Source organism: Trachemys scripta, chromosome 1 (assembly GCF_013100865.1).
Source record: "Trachemys scripta elegans isolate TJP31775 chromosome 1, CAS_Tse_1.0, whole genome shotgun sequence".
Classification (NCBI taxonomy): Eukaryota; Metazoa; Chordata; order Testudines; family Emydidae; genus Trachemys; species Trachemys scripta.
Window position 1 is genome coordinate 71,331,696 of NC_048298.1, and position 15,533 is coordinate 71,347,228.

Here is a 15,533-nt window from a genome sequence, read left to right on the forward strand (position 1 = left end):
ATATTATTTGAAGCCTAACTTTAGAAAATAATTTAACATAGCTTGTTGTTCTTTACCAAGTTATAAAGCCTTGAGTGTGTATGTGTGTATTTTAATGGAATCTATAGCTAAAATGAAAATTTCTGAACACACCAGTACACATTATTTGAAAATCCTCCATCATGTGTGAATTTCAGGAAATGAAATGGAAATGTTAAACTCATTAGTTTTGTCTTTCAAATCTTGCTGGAAAAAATCTTTAGAGATGAATTTCAGCAACCCAGGAATCATCTCTGATGGTGTTTGTAAATGAAGCTCAAGTTAACGGTCTTAACCCTTACCCCTTAAGATATCAGTATGGGCTGCAAGCAGTTTGTTTAGTGAATATGATCTTCCACAGTTATTCATTACCAAAATTCCTTTAGGAAACAGATTTTAGGACTATAGCTAAAGTAGGAATTTAATTTGCTTCCACTCTATAGTATAGTGATCTGTCTCATTTTCCTGTGATACTCTGAGCTTCTCCTCCATCTCCACTGTACCATTTGTAAGAGGATGTCCATCCAGAACCCAGTACGGTGAGGTTCACTCCTGCAGTGCTGCTCATTCTGACAAATGATTATTTCACCGCTCTGCTGGTACTATAGGCAGAGTGGAGTGATCACAAGAGAAGCAGGCCCAGAAGTGTTCTTCCATACTCTACGGGGCCTCAAGCAAATTCAACACCTACCAGGGGCTTTTCAAGCCCCATGATATTCCGTGTCATAAGAATGGCCATACTGGGTCAGACCAAAGGTCCATCTAGCCCAATATCCTATCTTCCGACAGTGGCCAATGCCAGGTGCCCCAGAGGAATGAACAGAACAGGTAATGATCAAATGATCTGTCCCGTCACCCATTCCCAACAAACAGAGGCTAGGGACACCATCCCTGCCCACCCTGGCTAATAGCCATTGATGGACCTATCCTCCATGAACTTATCTAGTTATTTTTTGAACCCTGTTATAGTCTTGGTCTTCACAACATCGCTGGCAAGGAGTTCCAAGGTTGACTGTACATTGTGTGAAAAAAATACTTCATTTTGTTTGTTTTAAACCTGCTGCCTATTAATTTCATTTGTTGACCCCTAGTTCTTGTGCTATAAGAAAAAGTATTTACTCCTTCTCCACACCAGTTATGATTTTATAGACCTCTATCGTATACCCCCCTTAGTCATCTCTTTTCCAAACTGAAAAGACCGTTTTATTAATTTTTCCTCATTTGGAAGCCGTTCTGTATCCCTAATAGTTTTTGTTGCCCCTTTCAGAAACTTTTCCAATTCCAGGATATCTTTTTTGAGATGGGGCAACCACATCTACATGCAATATTCAAGGTGTGGGATTTATATAGAGGCAATATGTCTTATTATCTATCCCTTTCTTAATGATTCCCAACATTCTGTTTGCTTTTTTTGACTGCTCCTGCACATTGAGCAGATGTTTTCAGAGAACTATCCACAGTGACTCCAAGATCTTTCTTGAGTGGCAACAGCTAATTTAGACCCCATCATTTTATATGTATTGTTGGGATTATGTTTTCTAATGTGCATTACTTTGCATTTGTCAACATTTAATTTCATCTGCCATTTTGTTGCCCAGTCCTTTTGTGAGATCCTTTTGTAGCTCTTCGCAGTCTGATTGGGACTTAACTATCTTGACTATCTTGTCAGTACATAACACTACACAATTTGTTAAGTACAGAATGTTGGTGTTTAAATGTTTTGGTATTTTTTGGCTACAAAACTGAAGCTTTGGTTGTCTTAGGGCAAGATTGTGTCATTAAGGCACAGACCTAGGGTAGGGGGCAGTACATAACTGCTCTGGCTCAGGATTGACTGTAGGAAGTGTTGCCTCCTAAGGATCAGAAATAGAGAGAGTGTCACAGATTTTTTTTCTCTCCACAGTCAGCTAGCTCTGTTTGCTGATGCATAGGGAAGGAAGAACAACTAGGCCTTTAAAAAAAAAAAAAAAAAGTTAAACAAATGGCATGGGAAATGCGACCAGACTATTATTGGAGGGCAGTGTGCTCACACACTCTTTCCTACTGCTAGTGAAGTCAGTGGCAAAATAGGTCATTGACATAAATGAGAACAGGTTGGGATTCATAATGCCCACTGAAATCAGTGGGAGGGGTAACACAAATGGGCCTCCAGTTGTCCCCAACAAGTTTTTAAAATAACCTCTCAATGGTAATCTATTTTTCATGCCAGTGTCACAGGGAGATAAAAACATGGTTTTACAATGGAAGTTGGTTGCAATCTTGGTATAAGAAGAGGTCACAGTCTCTCAGTAAATATATTGTTGCATTAACTCCACAGGTGCATCAACTAAGCCTGTTTCCCAAAAACTTTGTCAGAGAACTAAAAATTTCCATTCAAAATAAATATGAAATCAAAGGGAGAAATCAGGAAGAAAATATGCACAAAAGCCAAAACCTGCAAAACAGATTCAGTTACTTTGAAATCTCCTCAATAGCTTTCTAGAAAATCCTCCACTGGAGAAAGAGACCACCAAAAACAGAGTACAAGGAAAGAGCAAGGAGATAGAGAGAAGAGTCACATCTCCCTTTCAAAGTAATTTAAATCAAAGCACCATATAGAATGATGAAAGAAAAAGAATAGCCCCATCATGTAAGCAATTGTCACATGATGCAACAAAGCATCACTGCCTTGAAAAAAAAAAACACACAAAGGAGAAATACACAATGTACAGAAATACACAATGTACCATGCCCCTGTGCAGGTATGGCAGCACCACTATAGTTATGGTTGTGTCACAACTTCTCTTTGAAGGTCAACCTTTCTAAGTAATCTGAAATAGATATGCTTAGTTGTATTCCTTTGAAATTTGATGTACCTGTCCTCAGGAGGGTCAGGGTAGTCTGAGTGACCCAAGGTTGGGGAAATATGAGGTGGGGGTTGCAGAGAGTTATGATCTGAAGAAAATAGCCATTTTTCAAAAAGTTTCTAGGTGAAGCTCTTTTCTTGTCCAGAGCTAGAAATTAACCTATTGATGTGATGTGGGTCAGAAGTGACATCTGTTGGGTTTTACCCAGGATAGCACATGGCACCCACTAAACTTTCGGGGGACCCATACTTAGAATAGTATTTAAGAAAATGTACCTTTTTTTTATAGTGTGCATGAGCCAATACAGAAAAGTGGCTATAGGGTTTCTATTCCTGCCATTTAAGCTTGACTCTTATAATGTGCTAAAATGTAAATGTTTATTTGGATTGCTTTGAAATTTGGCATGCATCCTGGAGGCATGGGATAGCATTAGTGATCCAAATGTGGAGTCATTTGACCAAGAAGTTTTCAAGTGACAGCCTCCCACCCGAAATGGTTTACTTCTGCTGTTACACTGAGAGGTACTAATGAGTGGATGAATCAAAGCCCTCGTTGAGATTGACAGCTGTGAAGTCACCCTTCAATTAACATAACTAAGGATAATGTTGCTCCTTTTTGACCCAAGTGGCTAGGCAAAGATTGGGGCCCAGCTGAAGAAACTGATGGAGTCTGGTATTTTCTTTGATACAATCTTGTAAATAAACAAGTAATGTCCAAATGGAGGATAAACCAAGAACAAAAGCAGCAGTTTCTTAGGCTAGGTCTACACTACGGGGGGGGGGGGGGGGGGGGGGGGGGGGGGGGAGAAGAGGGGGTTGACCTAAGATACGCAACTTCAGCAATGTGAATAGCGTAGCTGAAGTTGGGTATTTTAGGTCAACTTACCTAGCTGTGAGGATGGCGGCGAGTCGACTGCTATCGCGCTGCCGTCGACTCCGCTTCTGCCTCTTGCCGCGGTGGATTTCCGGAATCGACGGCAGAGTGATCAGGGATCGATTTTATCGCGTCTTTACTAGACGCGATAAGTCGATCCCCAATAGATTGATTGCTACCTGCCGATCCAGCGGGTAGTGAAGACGTACCCTTAGTTTACAGCCCCAAATCTCTTTAGCCAACAACTTTAAAAGCTCCTCTCTAGCTGTGATCATAGGCTACTGCTTGGCTTTCTTGCTTTTTGCCTCTGCCTCTCTCTTTGTTCTTGTCTTTTTCAGTCTCCCCCCTCCTCTCTGTCCCCCCAAAATAAACAATACTAAGCCAAAAGCTCCTGGGCAGGTTCACACGCTCTTTTTGTCTTAGCTGGGGTCTTATGCTTACAGATATGTTAACTGAAGGGTAAGTTTTCACTTATCAATCTCAATGGTGTTTTAACTTACCCCATAACAAGGTGTCGAGCAGCTTGAAACAAGTTAATCACAGCCCCCTCCCTAAAACAAAAGGAGTTTGGATGGAGTAGGTGGAGGTTGCTAAAATTTGTGAGTTCTGGGGCACAGGCGCCATCTTTCTTAGTTGCCAGAGGGTGCTCGACCCCTGCTCTGCTCCAAGCTCCACTCCACTCCTTCCCTCAAGGGGGAGGGGAGGATCTGTTTAGGAGGTCTGCCGGTGGTGCTGAGCACTTTTTTTTTTTTCCGTGGGTGCTCCAATCCTGGAGCACTCACGGAGTCAGCACCTATGCATGGAGGCAGGTGGGGGGTGGATTTTATTTTTGGAGAAATGTAATCAAAGTATTTGGGGGAAAATTAGACATGTGAAAGCTTCCTGGGAGGGGAGAGAGATTGGGGGTGGGGTGGGGTGGAATCGGGGAATAGGAGGAGAAGAGCATGGGGCTGTAGAAAGGGAAGGGAGGTTATGGGGAAGGGGTCAGATGGGGATGCATGGGAGGGGAGAGAGACTGAGGGCTCAGGTGAGGGAGGCGTAGGGAATGAGAGGTGGGAAATTGGGTTTATGTCTATATTATGAATCTAGGGGTGTGATTCCCCTGCTCATGTACTCATACTTGCACTAGCTCCCATCAAGCTAATGTGAGTATAAATAGCAGTGTAGCCATGCAATAGCATTAGACAGAATCCTGTGAGTGAGAGTGAATGGGCTGTAAAAGGAGGTGAAGGGCTTGTACATTTCAGCAACTGTGGGGTTGGCAGAGTAAAGGTATGTGTGTTAATGGGGTGTATTTGGGCATTGTTGAAAGCAGTCAGAGTTAAGGTTGCATGCGCAGCATTAACTGTGCATTTCCTGGATTTTAGAATTTTGAGTTTTCCTCAACATTCTGTAAGGGGATGACATACCACCAAGCAACCTTAACTCTGAGTTCACATAGTTCTTTGCCACTCAATTATATGTATTCCAATAGTCTAACCTTCCAATCTTCTAGAACTTTAAAATAAATCTTCATTTGAGTCTGATAAATCATCTGCTTTGGCAACACAGTCTTGATCTGGTCTGTTCACACATTGGCAGGAGCTGTCAAACTTAATCAAAATAAACTTATGAAAGTTTGTCCATTGTATTTAATATCTATCTTATCATAGAGTAGGACAGGCAAATTTAAGACTGTATTGCTAAATTCAATTTAAAAGCCATTAACTGCTTTCTTTTAGCCTGAATGTGCATAATATCAAGAAAAAATGAATAATGGTGTCTGAAGGATAATACTGTGGTTTTTTTTTTTTAAAAAAAACAAGGATTAAAATGAATTAATCTTTTAAGTGCTTTGAAGATGAATAATTAGTGGATAGAGTGCAAAACTGTTACTGAATTATGTACAAGAGCATTGTAGACGGAGTGGGGAGGACCATCTTCAATAGCACAGATATCATAAATTATTAGGGTTGGAAGGGACCTTAGGAGGTCATCTAGTCTAACCCCCTGCTCAGAGCAGGACCAATCCCCAACTAAATCCCCAAATTGCCCCCTCCAGGATTGAGCTCACAATCTTGGGTTTAGTAGGCAAATGCTCAAACCACTGGGCTATCCATCCCACCCTGGGGCTCATCCATGTTGATATGATAGCAATGTGTAGTAAACTGGTGTGGACAGAAAGCATTGTCAAGAATTGCCCACAGGAAGGGCAACCACTATAGTACTAGCGATGATTATGTAACACAAAGAGCAATTGTGTGTGTGTGTGTGTGTGAACATGAGGTAACAAGTGTTGCAGGCACCTCAGCTGTCTGTAGCAATACTTAGATTCTCTGGGGCAGACAGGCCCGTAGAGACACTTCTCTAAAAGTGGACGTGCAGAACTCAGCTGTCCTGCCCACATATCACATGCTTGTGTTCAAAACAACTAATGATTTATTATTAATTATTATTGTGTCGCTGAGGAGCCCCAGTCATAGACCAAGACCCTATTATGCTAGATGCTGTACAAACACAGAAGACCGTTTCTGATCATGCTTATCTGAGACTGTGTGTGGGCACATATATTATTATTTGTTATGATTATTTATTATTTGTATTACTATAGCACCTTAGAGCCCTAGTCATTGACCAGGATCAGGACCCCACTGCGTTAGTGGACACAGAACAAAAAGAGCATTACTGTCCCAAAAGGCTTGCAATCTAAATATAAGACAACAGACGAATACGGAAAGATGGGAGAGTACAAGGGAATGAGACAACATTGGTCAGCTTGTTAGGCAGTGGTCTGAGCACATGAGCAGCCTAACTGTTGTCAATTCTTTTGTGGACCTCACAGCAAAGGATAGTTTGAAGGAGGGTTTTGAATGAGGCTACTAAGTTAATTTTGTGGATGTTTATGGGGAGCTTCTCCCAAGCATGAGGGGCAGCGTGGGAGAAAACACAAAGGTGCTTTGTTTGAAAATTTAACTAGTGGGCGATAGATGCTGGTGTCATGGGCTGATCAGAGGCTGGAGTTGACCTTTTGATGAGAATGTAGATATAACAGGTCAAGTGGGGATATGTTGTGAAGGGTTTTGAAAGTGAAGACTAATAGATTCATATGATAGAGAAGAGGGAGCCATGAAGGGATGCAAAGAAGATGGTGACATGATCAAAGTGACATGTTAGGAAAATGATCTTTGCAGCAGCATTCTGAATGGATGTCAGTGGTGCAAGAAAGCATTTGTCAAAGCCAGAGAAAAGGATGTTGCAGAAATTGAGATATGAGATGAAGAGAGTCTGGATGAGCATTTAAGCTGTCTGTACACATACCTAAGTACTAACAGCACTATGCCCAGCCAACCCAAAAGCTTTCCTTGGTGCCTGAGGGCAAAATTTGCTTAGTGGCCCAATCCTGTTCTCATTGAAATCAATAACAAAATTCCTGTTGCCATGAAAGGGAGCAAGATCAGGTCCTAACTGAGTACGCTGGCTGTGTGCAAGCATTCTCCATGGACAATGGGAGGAAATGGAATTCTTCCTCTGATGCATCACCAGCAAATCCATAAATGCTATACCAATCTTAGGGCTGCAGTCATATTCACAACCCCTTTGCTCCTCTTCCTTGAAGCATATTGGCCAGAGGATGTGTATAGACAATCCTTCCATCCCTGCCTATTTCTTCATCCCCCTCTCCATAGTTGAGACAGAGTATCTGCAAAATGGTGCAGGTGGCAGAAGTGTTCCAAAGTGCAGCCTCTTGGTGTCTCAGAAATGCCATTCTGATTCCTTTGCTTTGGTGGCATTCTCCAGTCCTTCCACAGGCTACAGGGTGAGACCTTAAATGTGCGGAGTTCTTTTAGAATGTCTACTGAACAATCTTTACTTGCATTGTAAGCTCCTTTCTTATATACAGGGCCTAGCATATTGGGGCTTCTTGGCATTACTCATGATAATGTGGTTTTGTTTGCCTCAGAAATAGAAGCCACCATTCTTGATGTCTGAAGAGTGGTAGTTGTTTTTGGGGGTAGAGAATGGAATAAAGTGAGAGAGGGTTGGGCCAAAATGAGACTGTTTATTGGTCAAATCCTGCTCACCTTATTCAGTCCTGACTGAGAATTTATTGAGTTAATGTTTTCCCTCTTGTAGTGGGTAAACAGACTATTTCCTTTGATCAGTTTATTCATTTACCAATTATGTACCTTGTTGAATGACTAAACTTGGAACATATCAGTAATAGTCACCTTGCATAACCCCCACGTTAATAGTGAATGTTACAATATTTGTGGTTATTCTGATTTGTTGACACACAAGTATACTTACCTGGAGTTGTAATTTTCTTCTTCTATTACCTTTATGCCACTGTTTCTGGTGAGGATCATGGTGACAGGATGGACAGTAGGGAGGGACAGGCTTCACAGTCAGCAGCAAAACGTAATTTTCTGTATCTCTTATATAATGTCTTTGTACAATGTGACTCTATGAACAATCTCCCCCCCCCTTTTTTTCATTACAGATAGAACCATTAAAACAATAAAATAACTGATTCCATAAAGAATATATAACTCTGCAAAATTCAGGAGCCTAGCGTATTCTTTTAGCTGGTTCACATTTTATAGTATTCTAAAAAGGACCCTCTGAAACTTAGGAAAGTTCTTTGGCCTGGTCCCAGATAGTAAAAAGAAATTCAAAACAATGTGAAGTAGCTGAGCTTAAGATGTTTCTTTCATTCTCAGAGGCCTTGTGATACTAGTGATAGTCTCCATTTTAGGCACAGGGAATATCTCTCAAACCAGTAGAATCTTTCAAAACAAGGTGTGGGGGAGATGTTTTTAGTTTGTAATTACTGCAGCTGCTCAGTAATGGGAGTACACCAAACCCATAATGTGACAGTAACATACCACGGCTCAAAGGCAAGTACTGCAGGTGCTTCAGTAGCTAGGTCTTAGGGTGCTGGCCTTGGTAGAGTGCCAGTAACCAGTCAGACACATGGTTACAAGAAAAGGTATTTTACTAGGGCTGGCAGGAAAGTGAAAGGTTGCACATACCTTAGGTTCAGAGGCTTAAACCTTTACAGTTCAAAGTGAACCATAGCTGTAAATGTTTGGGTCCCTGGAGCAGTCCAGTCAAGAAGTAGGGATCTTCAGGGATAGTGCCTGGGGTACCCTCTCCAGTGCAGCTCTATTCCAAGCAAATAGGAACTTACAGGTTTCCAAACCAGGCTCAGTGTCTCTGATTGGGGCCTCTCTGCACTGCCTCCCTGCCCAGCTGCTGTTGCTTCTCTGTAAGTGCCATATAGTCCTGCACCCAGCTGTGATGTCCAGCAGTCACAGCCTTTTCCATGTGAGGCTCTGTATATGGTTTCTGGGGAATCTTTTTTGGCTCTAGCGTCACTGTAGCTCCTGGCTAGCCATGCAGCTGTGCCTTCACTGAACAGAGCATGGCAGTGCCCACTTTCTGGTTCAAGACTTTTCTCCACTGCACATGCCCTTCCTTCTAGCCAGATAAGGGGAAAGGACTGATTCAAATTGGAATTAATGCATTCACCTTTGGCCTGGCTGCCCACAACTCTCCCATCAGAGGGCCAGATCAAACCTGAGTGATGCAGTGAGCTCATGCCCAAGGGGCCAGGTCACTAAGCCCAGAGTGGGGGGCCGAGCCCAGCCTACCCTATGTGATGGGAGCGATGGGAGCTAACGCTGTGGGATGAGTGCAGAATCACTCTGCAACTCCTCCCCTCTTGGGGCAGCACCCACCTCCCAATCCCAGTGACAGCACACAACCTTGCCCCTCTAGGGACAGGGCCTGCCCTGCGTTAGCCACTAGAAATGTTGGGAAGTATGATACAAGTGCAATCAAACATCCAGTACTTATACATATCACATAAGTGTTAAAAATAACCTCACAATAAGATGCCCCTCGGCCCTCCTCTCTTCCTCCTTTTTCAGTTTACTCCCTATGCACCCATTTAATTCATCCCTCTTCGTCCTCATAATAAGCATGTACTGCTACTGCAGGCCGATACAGTTGAGCAGTAGGTTTCAATTATTTTTTTGGGGTGGGGGAGAGGAGAGGGAATATTTGTGATTTATTGAAAGTGATGTGGGGAGGCACACTGGTACAGATCTAGATTGGTGCATTCCTCTGCCTTGTGTTTTCTCACAAGGTTGGCAGTCTGGCTAACTCCAGGCTTTGGATGGCCAGGCTGTTGGTTGGAGTCTCCTATGCGGGTCTTAGATGATGGAGGTAGAAGGGGTTGCACTGGGTACATGCTCCCTGCTTTAAGGGACGTGTTGGCTGCTGGAAGCTGTCAAGTGCCTCCAGGTCCTATGGCTAAGGGCGCCTGTGCTAACAGTTAGAGCCCCGGGTACGCGGATACAAATCTGTAGCCGGACAGGGCTCTACTAACAGTGCCCTATAAGCAGGAAGATCTGTTTTGCCTGGCCCACGCTCCGAGCTGCGCGGGGCTCCGATCCGCTGTTCAGCGCAGAGACCGTGGCCAAAATCGGGGCGGTCACTCAGGCTTGTGCAACCGAACTCACCTGGCCCCTGGCCATCAGCGGGGGCGGCTCAGCGGCAGGAGCAAAGCCCGGGCTGGACTCGGTACTTTAGCGCCTGCAGACCCGTTGCTCGCGAAGCGCTCCGCGGCAGAGAGCGGCGCTTGCAGCAGGCAGGGGATCCAGTTCGGCTTTTTCGAGCAGCTTCCACGTGGCTCTTCGGTCGGGCTGGAGGGAGTCGCTCCCCAGCCGCAGGGGACTGGACCGGTCCGCAGAGCGGCATCACCATGGGCCTCCAGCGCAGGGTGATACGGCTCCTCGCCTGCAACCGGGTCTGGGGCAATGGCTGGCTGAGGGGGCCAGCCCCGCGCGGCGCTGGGAGCCCTCCCGCCGCCCGGCGCTCCTTGTCCGCCGGGCAAGCCGCCCCCGAGGGCGCGTACGAGCAGGCGTTCAGGGCCGCGGTGGCGGAGCCCGAGAAGTTGTGGGGAGAAGCCGCCGGGCGGATCCAGTGGCACAAACCCTGGGCCAAACTCGTGGACAGGAGCAACCCGCTCGTCGCCTCCTGGTGAGCGACACCCCGCCTCCGGGGGCGCCCTCGGAGCAGTGGGTGACCGGGCGGCGGTCAAGCAGAGAAGGGCTAGAGACGGCGGGGGGAAGCCCAGTGTCCCCCTGGCAGCGAGGGGCTGGAGGGAAGAAGAGAGTGACCGTAGTGGGGTCGGGTGTGTGGGGAGGAGCAAAATGTCCCCAAACCTTCCATGGGGGTCAGGTGTGTGTGGGGAGAACAGCTATTGCCTCTAGCATATAATGGGGGCCTGTGGTTGTAGGGGGAGGAGGAGCAGGGAATGTCCCACACTTATCATGGGGATCCGGTGTGGGAGAAGCAGTAAGTGTCTCTAGCCCAGGGGTGGGCAAACTTTTTGGCCTGAGGGCCACATCGGGGTTGGGCAACTGTATGGAGGGCTGGGTATGGAAGGCTATGCATCCCCAAACTGCCTGGACCCCGCCCCCTATCTGCCCCCTCCCACTTCCTGCCCCCTGACTGCCCCAGTGCAGGACTCCCAACCCATCCAATTTCCCCTACTCCTTGTCCCCTGACCACCCCCTCCTAGGACCCCCCACCCCAACTGCCCCCCAGGATCCCACCCCTTTATCCAACCTCCCCTGTCCACTGACTGCCCTCCCGACCCCAGCCACATCCCCAACCCCTGACAGGCCCCCCCCTGGGACTCCCAACCCTCCCTGTTCCCCACCCCCTGACTGCCCCCCCAGAACCTCCACTCCAACCAACCACCCCCTCCTTGACTGCCCCCCAGGATCCACCGATCCCCTACCCAACCCCCTTACCAGCAGCAGGAGCTCGCAGCTACAACACCCGTCCAGAGCCAGCTGCGCTCCCCACAGTGCCCAGTGGGAGCAGCGGGCCAGAATGTGGCTGCGGGGGAGGTTCCCCGCAGCCACATTCTGGCCCGCTGCTCCCGCTGGGGACTAGGCTCCCCGGCTGGGAGCTCAGGGGCTGGACAGGACAAGCCTGTGGGTCGTAGTTTGCCTATGTCTGCTCTAGCATATAATGAGAGCCAGGGGTTTGTTTGTGTGTGGTGGTGGGGAGGAGAAGAGAATGCCTCTAATGTATAATGGGGGTCAGGTGTGTTGGAGGGAGCGCATGCCCTCCGCCTTTAATAGGGGTCACTGTGCACATCTGTGTTTTTCCTTCCCTGATCTTCACCACGAGTATGTTTGGTATACCCATCATGTCAAAACAGAGACATTTGTTTAGAAAATATGGACCCTTTTAAGTGGGGAAAATGGGTATGTTTCACCAATACTAAAACATGCATAAGGAAGCCAAATCAATGTATGTTTTGTTGGCTGTTTCTGTAGCATCACACCAAAAGTAGATCAGAATGTAAAGAATAAATGTTTGCTATACTGTTTATGGCAGAGGATGTCTATAACATGAGATTACAGGTAAATCATTGCACCATTCACTGAGAGTATGCATTCCACTTACACTAAGCTAAAATCAAATTACAGCAAGAGATTTTAGATAGTTATTTTAAAATCCTGTTACTTTTATTATGATACTTTGTAAAAGAGAATAAATTAATCTGCTAAATTAATATGCAGTTTGTGAAAAGTTTGTACTCTGGAAAGAAGACATATTTTATTCTGGTGAATCTTGACAAAATTTAAACTCTTTTGACCTTCAAAAAGTTTTATATTTTGACAATATACTAATACAACAACATAATTGATATCAGTTAAAGTAAATTGCAAGATAATTTGTTACATTCAGTGCCTTTCCAAAGACGGCTTCACCATTGTGTGTGTATATTGTATTGGGGAGGCAGGATAATGTTAGAACAAAAATTTCCATTGCATTCGCCTAGAAAACCTGTGTACAATCTACATCAAAAAAACGCTGGAGCAGTGTCCCAGCTGTGTGATTAGTAAGTCTATGCCCTATGTCTTTTCATAAGGGAATTTCAGTTAAACTCACCATTTAGACTTTAGTTTAAAAACTATGATCAAGAACGTGATCTGTCAGGGTTCTAAATTATTTCCACTAATTTAGCTTTAATACAATAATTTGTCATGAGACTATAAGCATTACTCTGCATCTCTCCGGCTCAGGTTGGCCACCCCTGCAGTGGAGAAGGAGCCAGAATTTACCAGTGTATATTGCCAAAGAGCCACAGTAATATGTCAGCAGACCCCGCTCCCAGTGTCTCCCGCCCACCGACAGTCATGCCGATCAGCACCTTCCCCCCTTCCCCTCCCCGCACATCCTGATCAATTGTTTCATGGGGTGCAGGAGGGGGGGGAGGGAGAGGAGCAAGGACACTGCAGGCTTAGGGGAGGGGGCGGAAGGGGTGGAGTGGGAGCAGGGCCTGTGGCAGAGCCAAGGGTTAAGCAGTGAGTACCCCCCAGGACATTGGAAAGTTGGTGCCTGTAGCTCCAGCCCCGGAGTCGGTGCCTATACAAGGAGCTGCATATTAACTTCTGAAGAGCTGCATGTGGCTCTATAGCCAGAGGTTGGCCACCCCTGCTCCACTGTAATAAAATAACTAAGGAGGATGTTAAACAGAATCTACTAGGGATAAACGCTTTGAAATATCAGAGGGGTAGCCGTGTTAGTCTGGATCTGTAAAAAGCGACGAAGAGTCGCGTCTGACGAAGTGGGTATTCACCCACGAAAGCTTATGCTCCAATACGTCTGTTAGTCTATAAGGTGCCGCAGGACTCTTTGTCGCTTTTAAATAAGCAGGCCTGGATAACTTACACCTAAGAGTCCTAAAACAGATAGCTAAGGAGATCTCTCATCCACCGATGTTAATTTTTAATAAATCTTGGAATACTGGGGAAGTTCCAGAAGACTGAAAGAATACTAATGCCATGCCAGTATTAAAAAAGAGCAAGTAGAATGTCCTGACTAATTATAGGCCATTTAGCCTGACATCTCCCATAGGCAAAATAATGGAAGCTGGTATTGGATTCAGTCAATAAAGAGCTAAAGGATAGGAATCTTTATTTGTCAGCATGGTTCTGTGGAAAATAGGTTTTGTCAAACAAACCTGACTTCATTCTTTGAGATAAGTTTGGCTGAGAAAGGTAACTGCCTTGGACTTGGACTTTTGTAAGGCATTTTGACTTGATACCACAAGTCAAACACAAGTTACTGGACTGAGCGTGTGGGTAACTCTGTGAAATTCTAGGCCGGGTGTTATATAGGAGGTCAGACTAAATGATATAAGGTCTCTTCTGGCTTTATACCTCATTTTTCCCCTGTACAAAGTGGATATAAACTGCTACTAAATCAGAGTGATAGCGTTTTATACCACTTTGCATAGGAGTGAAGAACTACACAAAGGTGCAAGGCTGGAACGATCAGAATCAGACCCTCTTTTTCTGACTGGAATTGTATTGATGTCAAGTATCTAGTGCTCCATTTTAGTTAATAAAACACATTCATGAAATCAAGTACAAGTCTGTATACTTCTCATGTCTAAACTCTCTAACAAAGGAGTTTCTTTCTCTTCATATGCTCCACAACTGTTTTTTTTATCCAAGTTCATATGTTAATGCTTATCTGAGCAGAGAGTGAGTGTGCCTGTATATTATTACTTGTTGATTGTTTGTCTTACTGTAGCACCTCTGAGCCCCAGTTATGGCCCAGGACTCCATTGTGTTAGGTATTGTACAAACACAGAAAGTGCTTACAATCTATGTTTAAGACAAGAGGCAGCAGATAGGGGAGTACAAGGAAACAATGAGACAATATTGGTCAAGGTGATAAGCTATTGTCTGAGCCCACCAGTAGCTTGACCATTGCCATGATGTCTACAAAACCACGACAAAAGAGAGTTTTAAGGTGGGATTTGAAGGAGAATCATGAGGTAGCTTTGAAGATGTTTATGGGCTGCTCTTCCATGAGGGGCAGCATGGGAGAAAGCACAGAAGAGTGTGTTTGAAAATTTAACAAGTAAGCAAAGGAGACTGATGCCAATGGTAGATCAAAGGCAGAAGTCAACATTTCTATAGTGAATAAGAGATGATAGATAGGGTAGGGATAGACCGTGACAGGCCTTTGAAAGTTAAGACAAGTAGCTTGTATTTGATCCGATGGGGTGGAGGGAAGGGGTGGTGCAATGGAAGGCTGCAAAGAGGAATAATGTGATCAAAGCGATGGATCTGTGCAGCAGCATTCTGAATGGATATGAGTGCGGCAAGATTGTATTTGTCAAGGTAAACAAAAGATGTTGCAATAAATGAGATGCAAAGTGGCAGGAGTTCTAGCTTGGATGGATGTTATGCAGAGAGAATTTGGCAAAATTTAGACATAGCCTGGATGCGAGGGCCTAGAGAAAGGACTGAGTCAAAGATGATGCTTAGGTTATGGGTCTGAGTGTCAGATCTGGTAAGTTAGTTGGGGTTGTCCATCATGATCAAGAGCGGAGGCAGAAGGGAACGCTTTGTGGGAATGACTAAGAATGGCAGTAAGTCTTCCTTCAAGCCTGTGAAAGGAAAGTCCCCTTCCACAAGTTCCAGTTATGGGGAGGAAGCATGCTCTAAAGAGTCCAAGCACAAAAAAGACCACAGAAACCAATGGATCCATTGTTACTGGGTTCTGACCTGCCCTGACCTACTGTCAACACCTGCATCCCTCCGAGCTCAAGACCTGTCTGCTCCAGGGAAGACCATTGTTCCTATACTAGTTCTGGGGACTGAGAGAGTATCCTTGATTCCAGGGAGGTCGGGAAGTGTTTTCCCTGGGACAGTCGAGGTCTGGGACCTGGGACCCTCTACTTCCAGGGAGACTTTATCTTCTTTGCAGGGC

General features: G+C 45.2%; 1 protein-coding gene across 1 annotated transcript in view; it reads left to right on the forward strand.

The window, feature by feature from the left end:
• Window positions 1-10,351: 10,351 nt before the first annotated feature.
• Window positions 10,352-15,533, forward strand: part of ACSS3 (acyl-CoA synthetase short chain family member 3) — a 124,439-nt gene continuing 119,257 nt past the window's right edge. Inside the window, exon 1 of the mRNA XM_034772167.1 lies at window positions 10,352-10,763. Coding sequence (XP_034628058.1) covers window positions 10,486-10,763 — 278 coding nt within the window. The 5' untranslated portion in view covers window positions 10,352-10,485. The remainder of the gene's footprint in view (window positions 10,764-15,533) is intronic.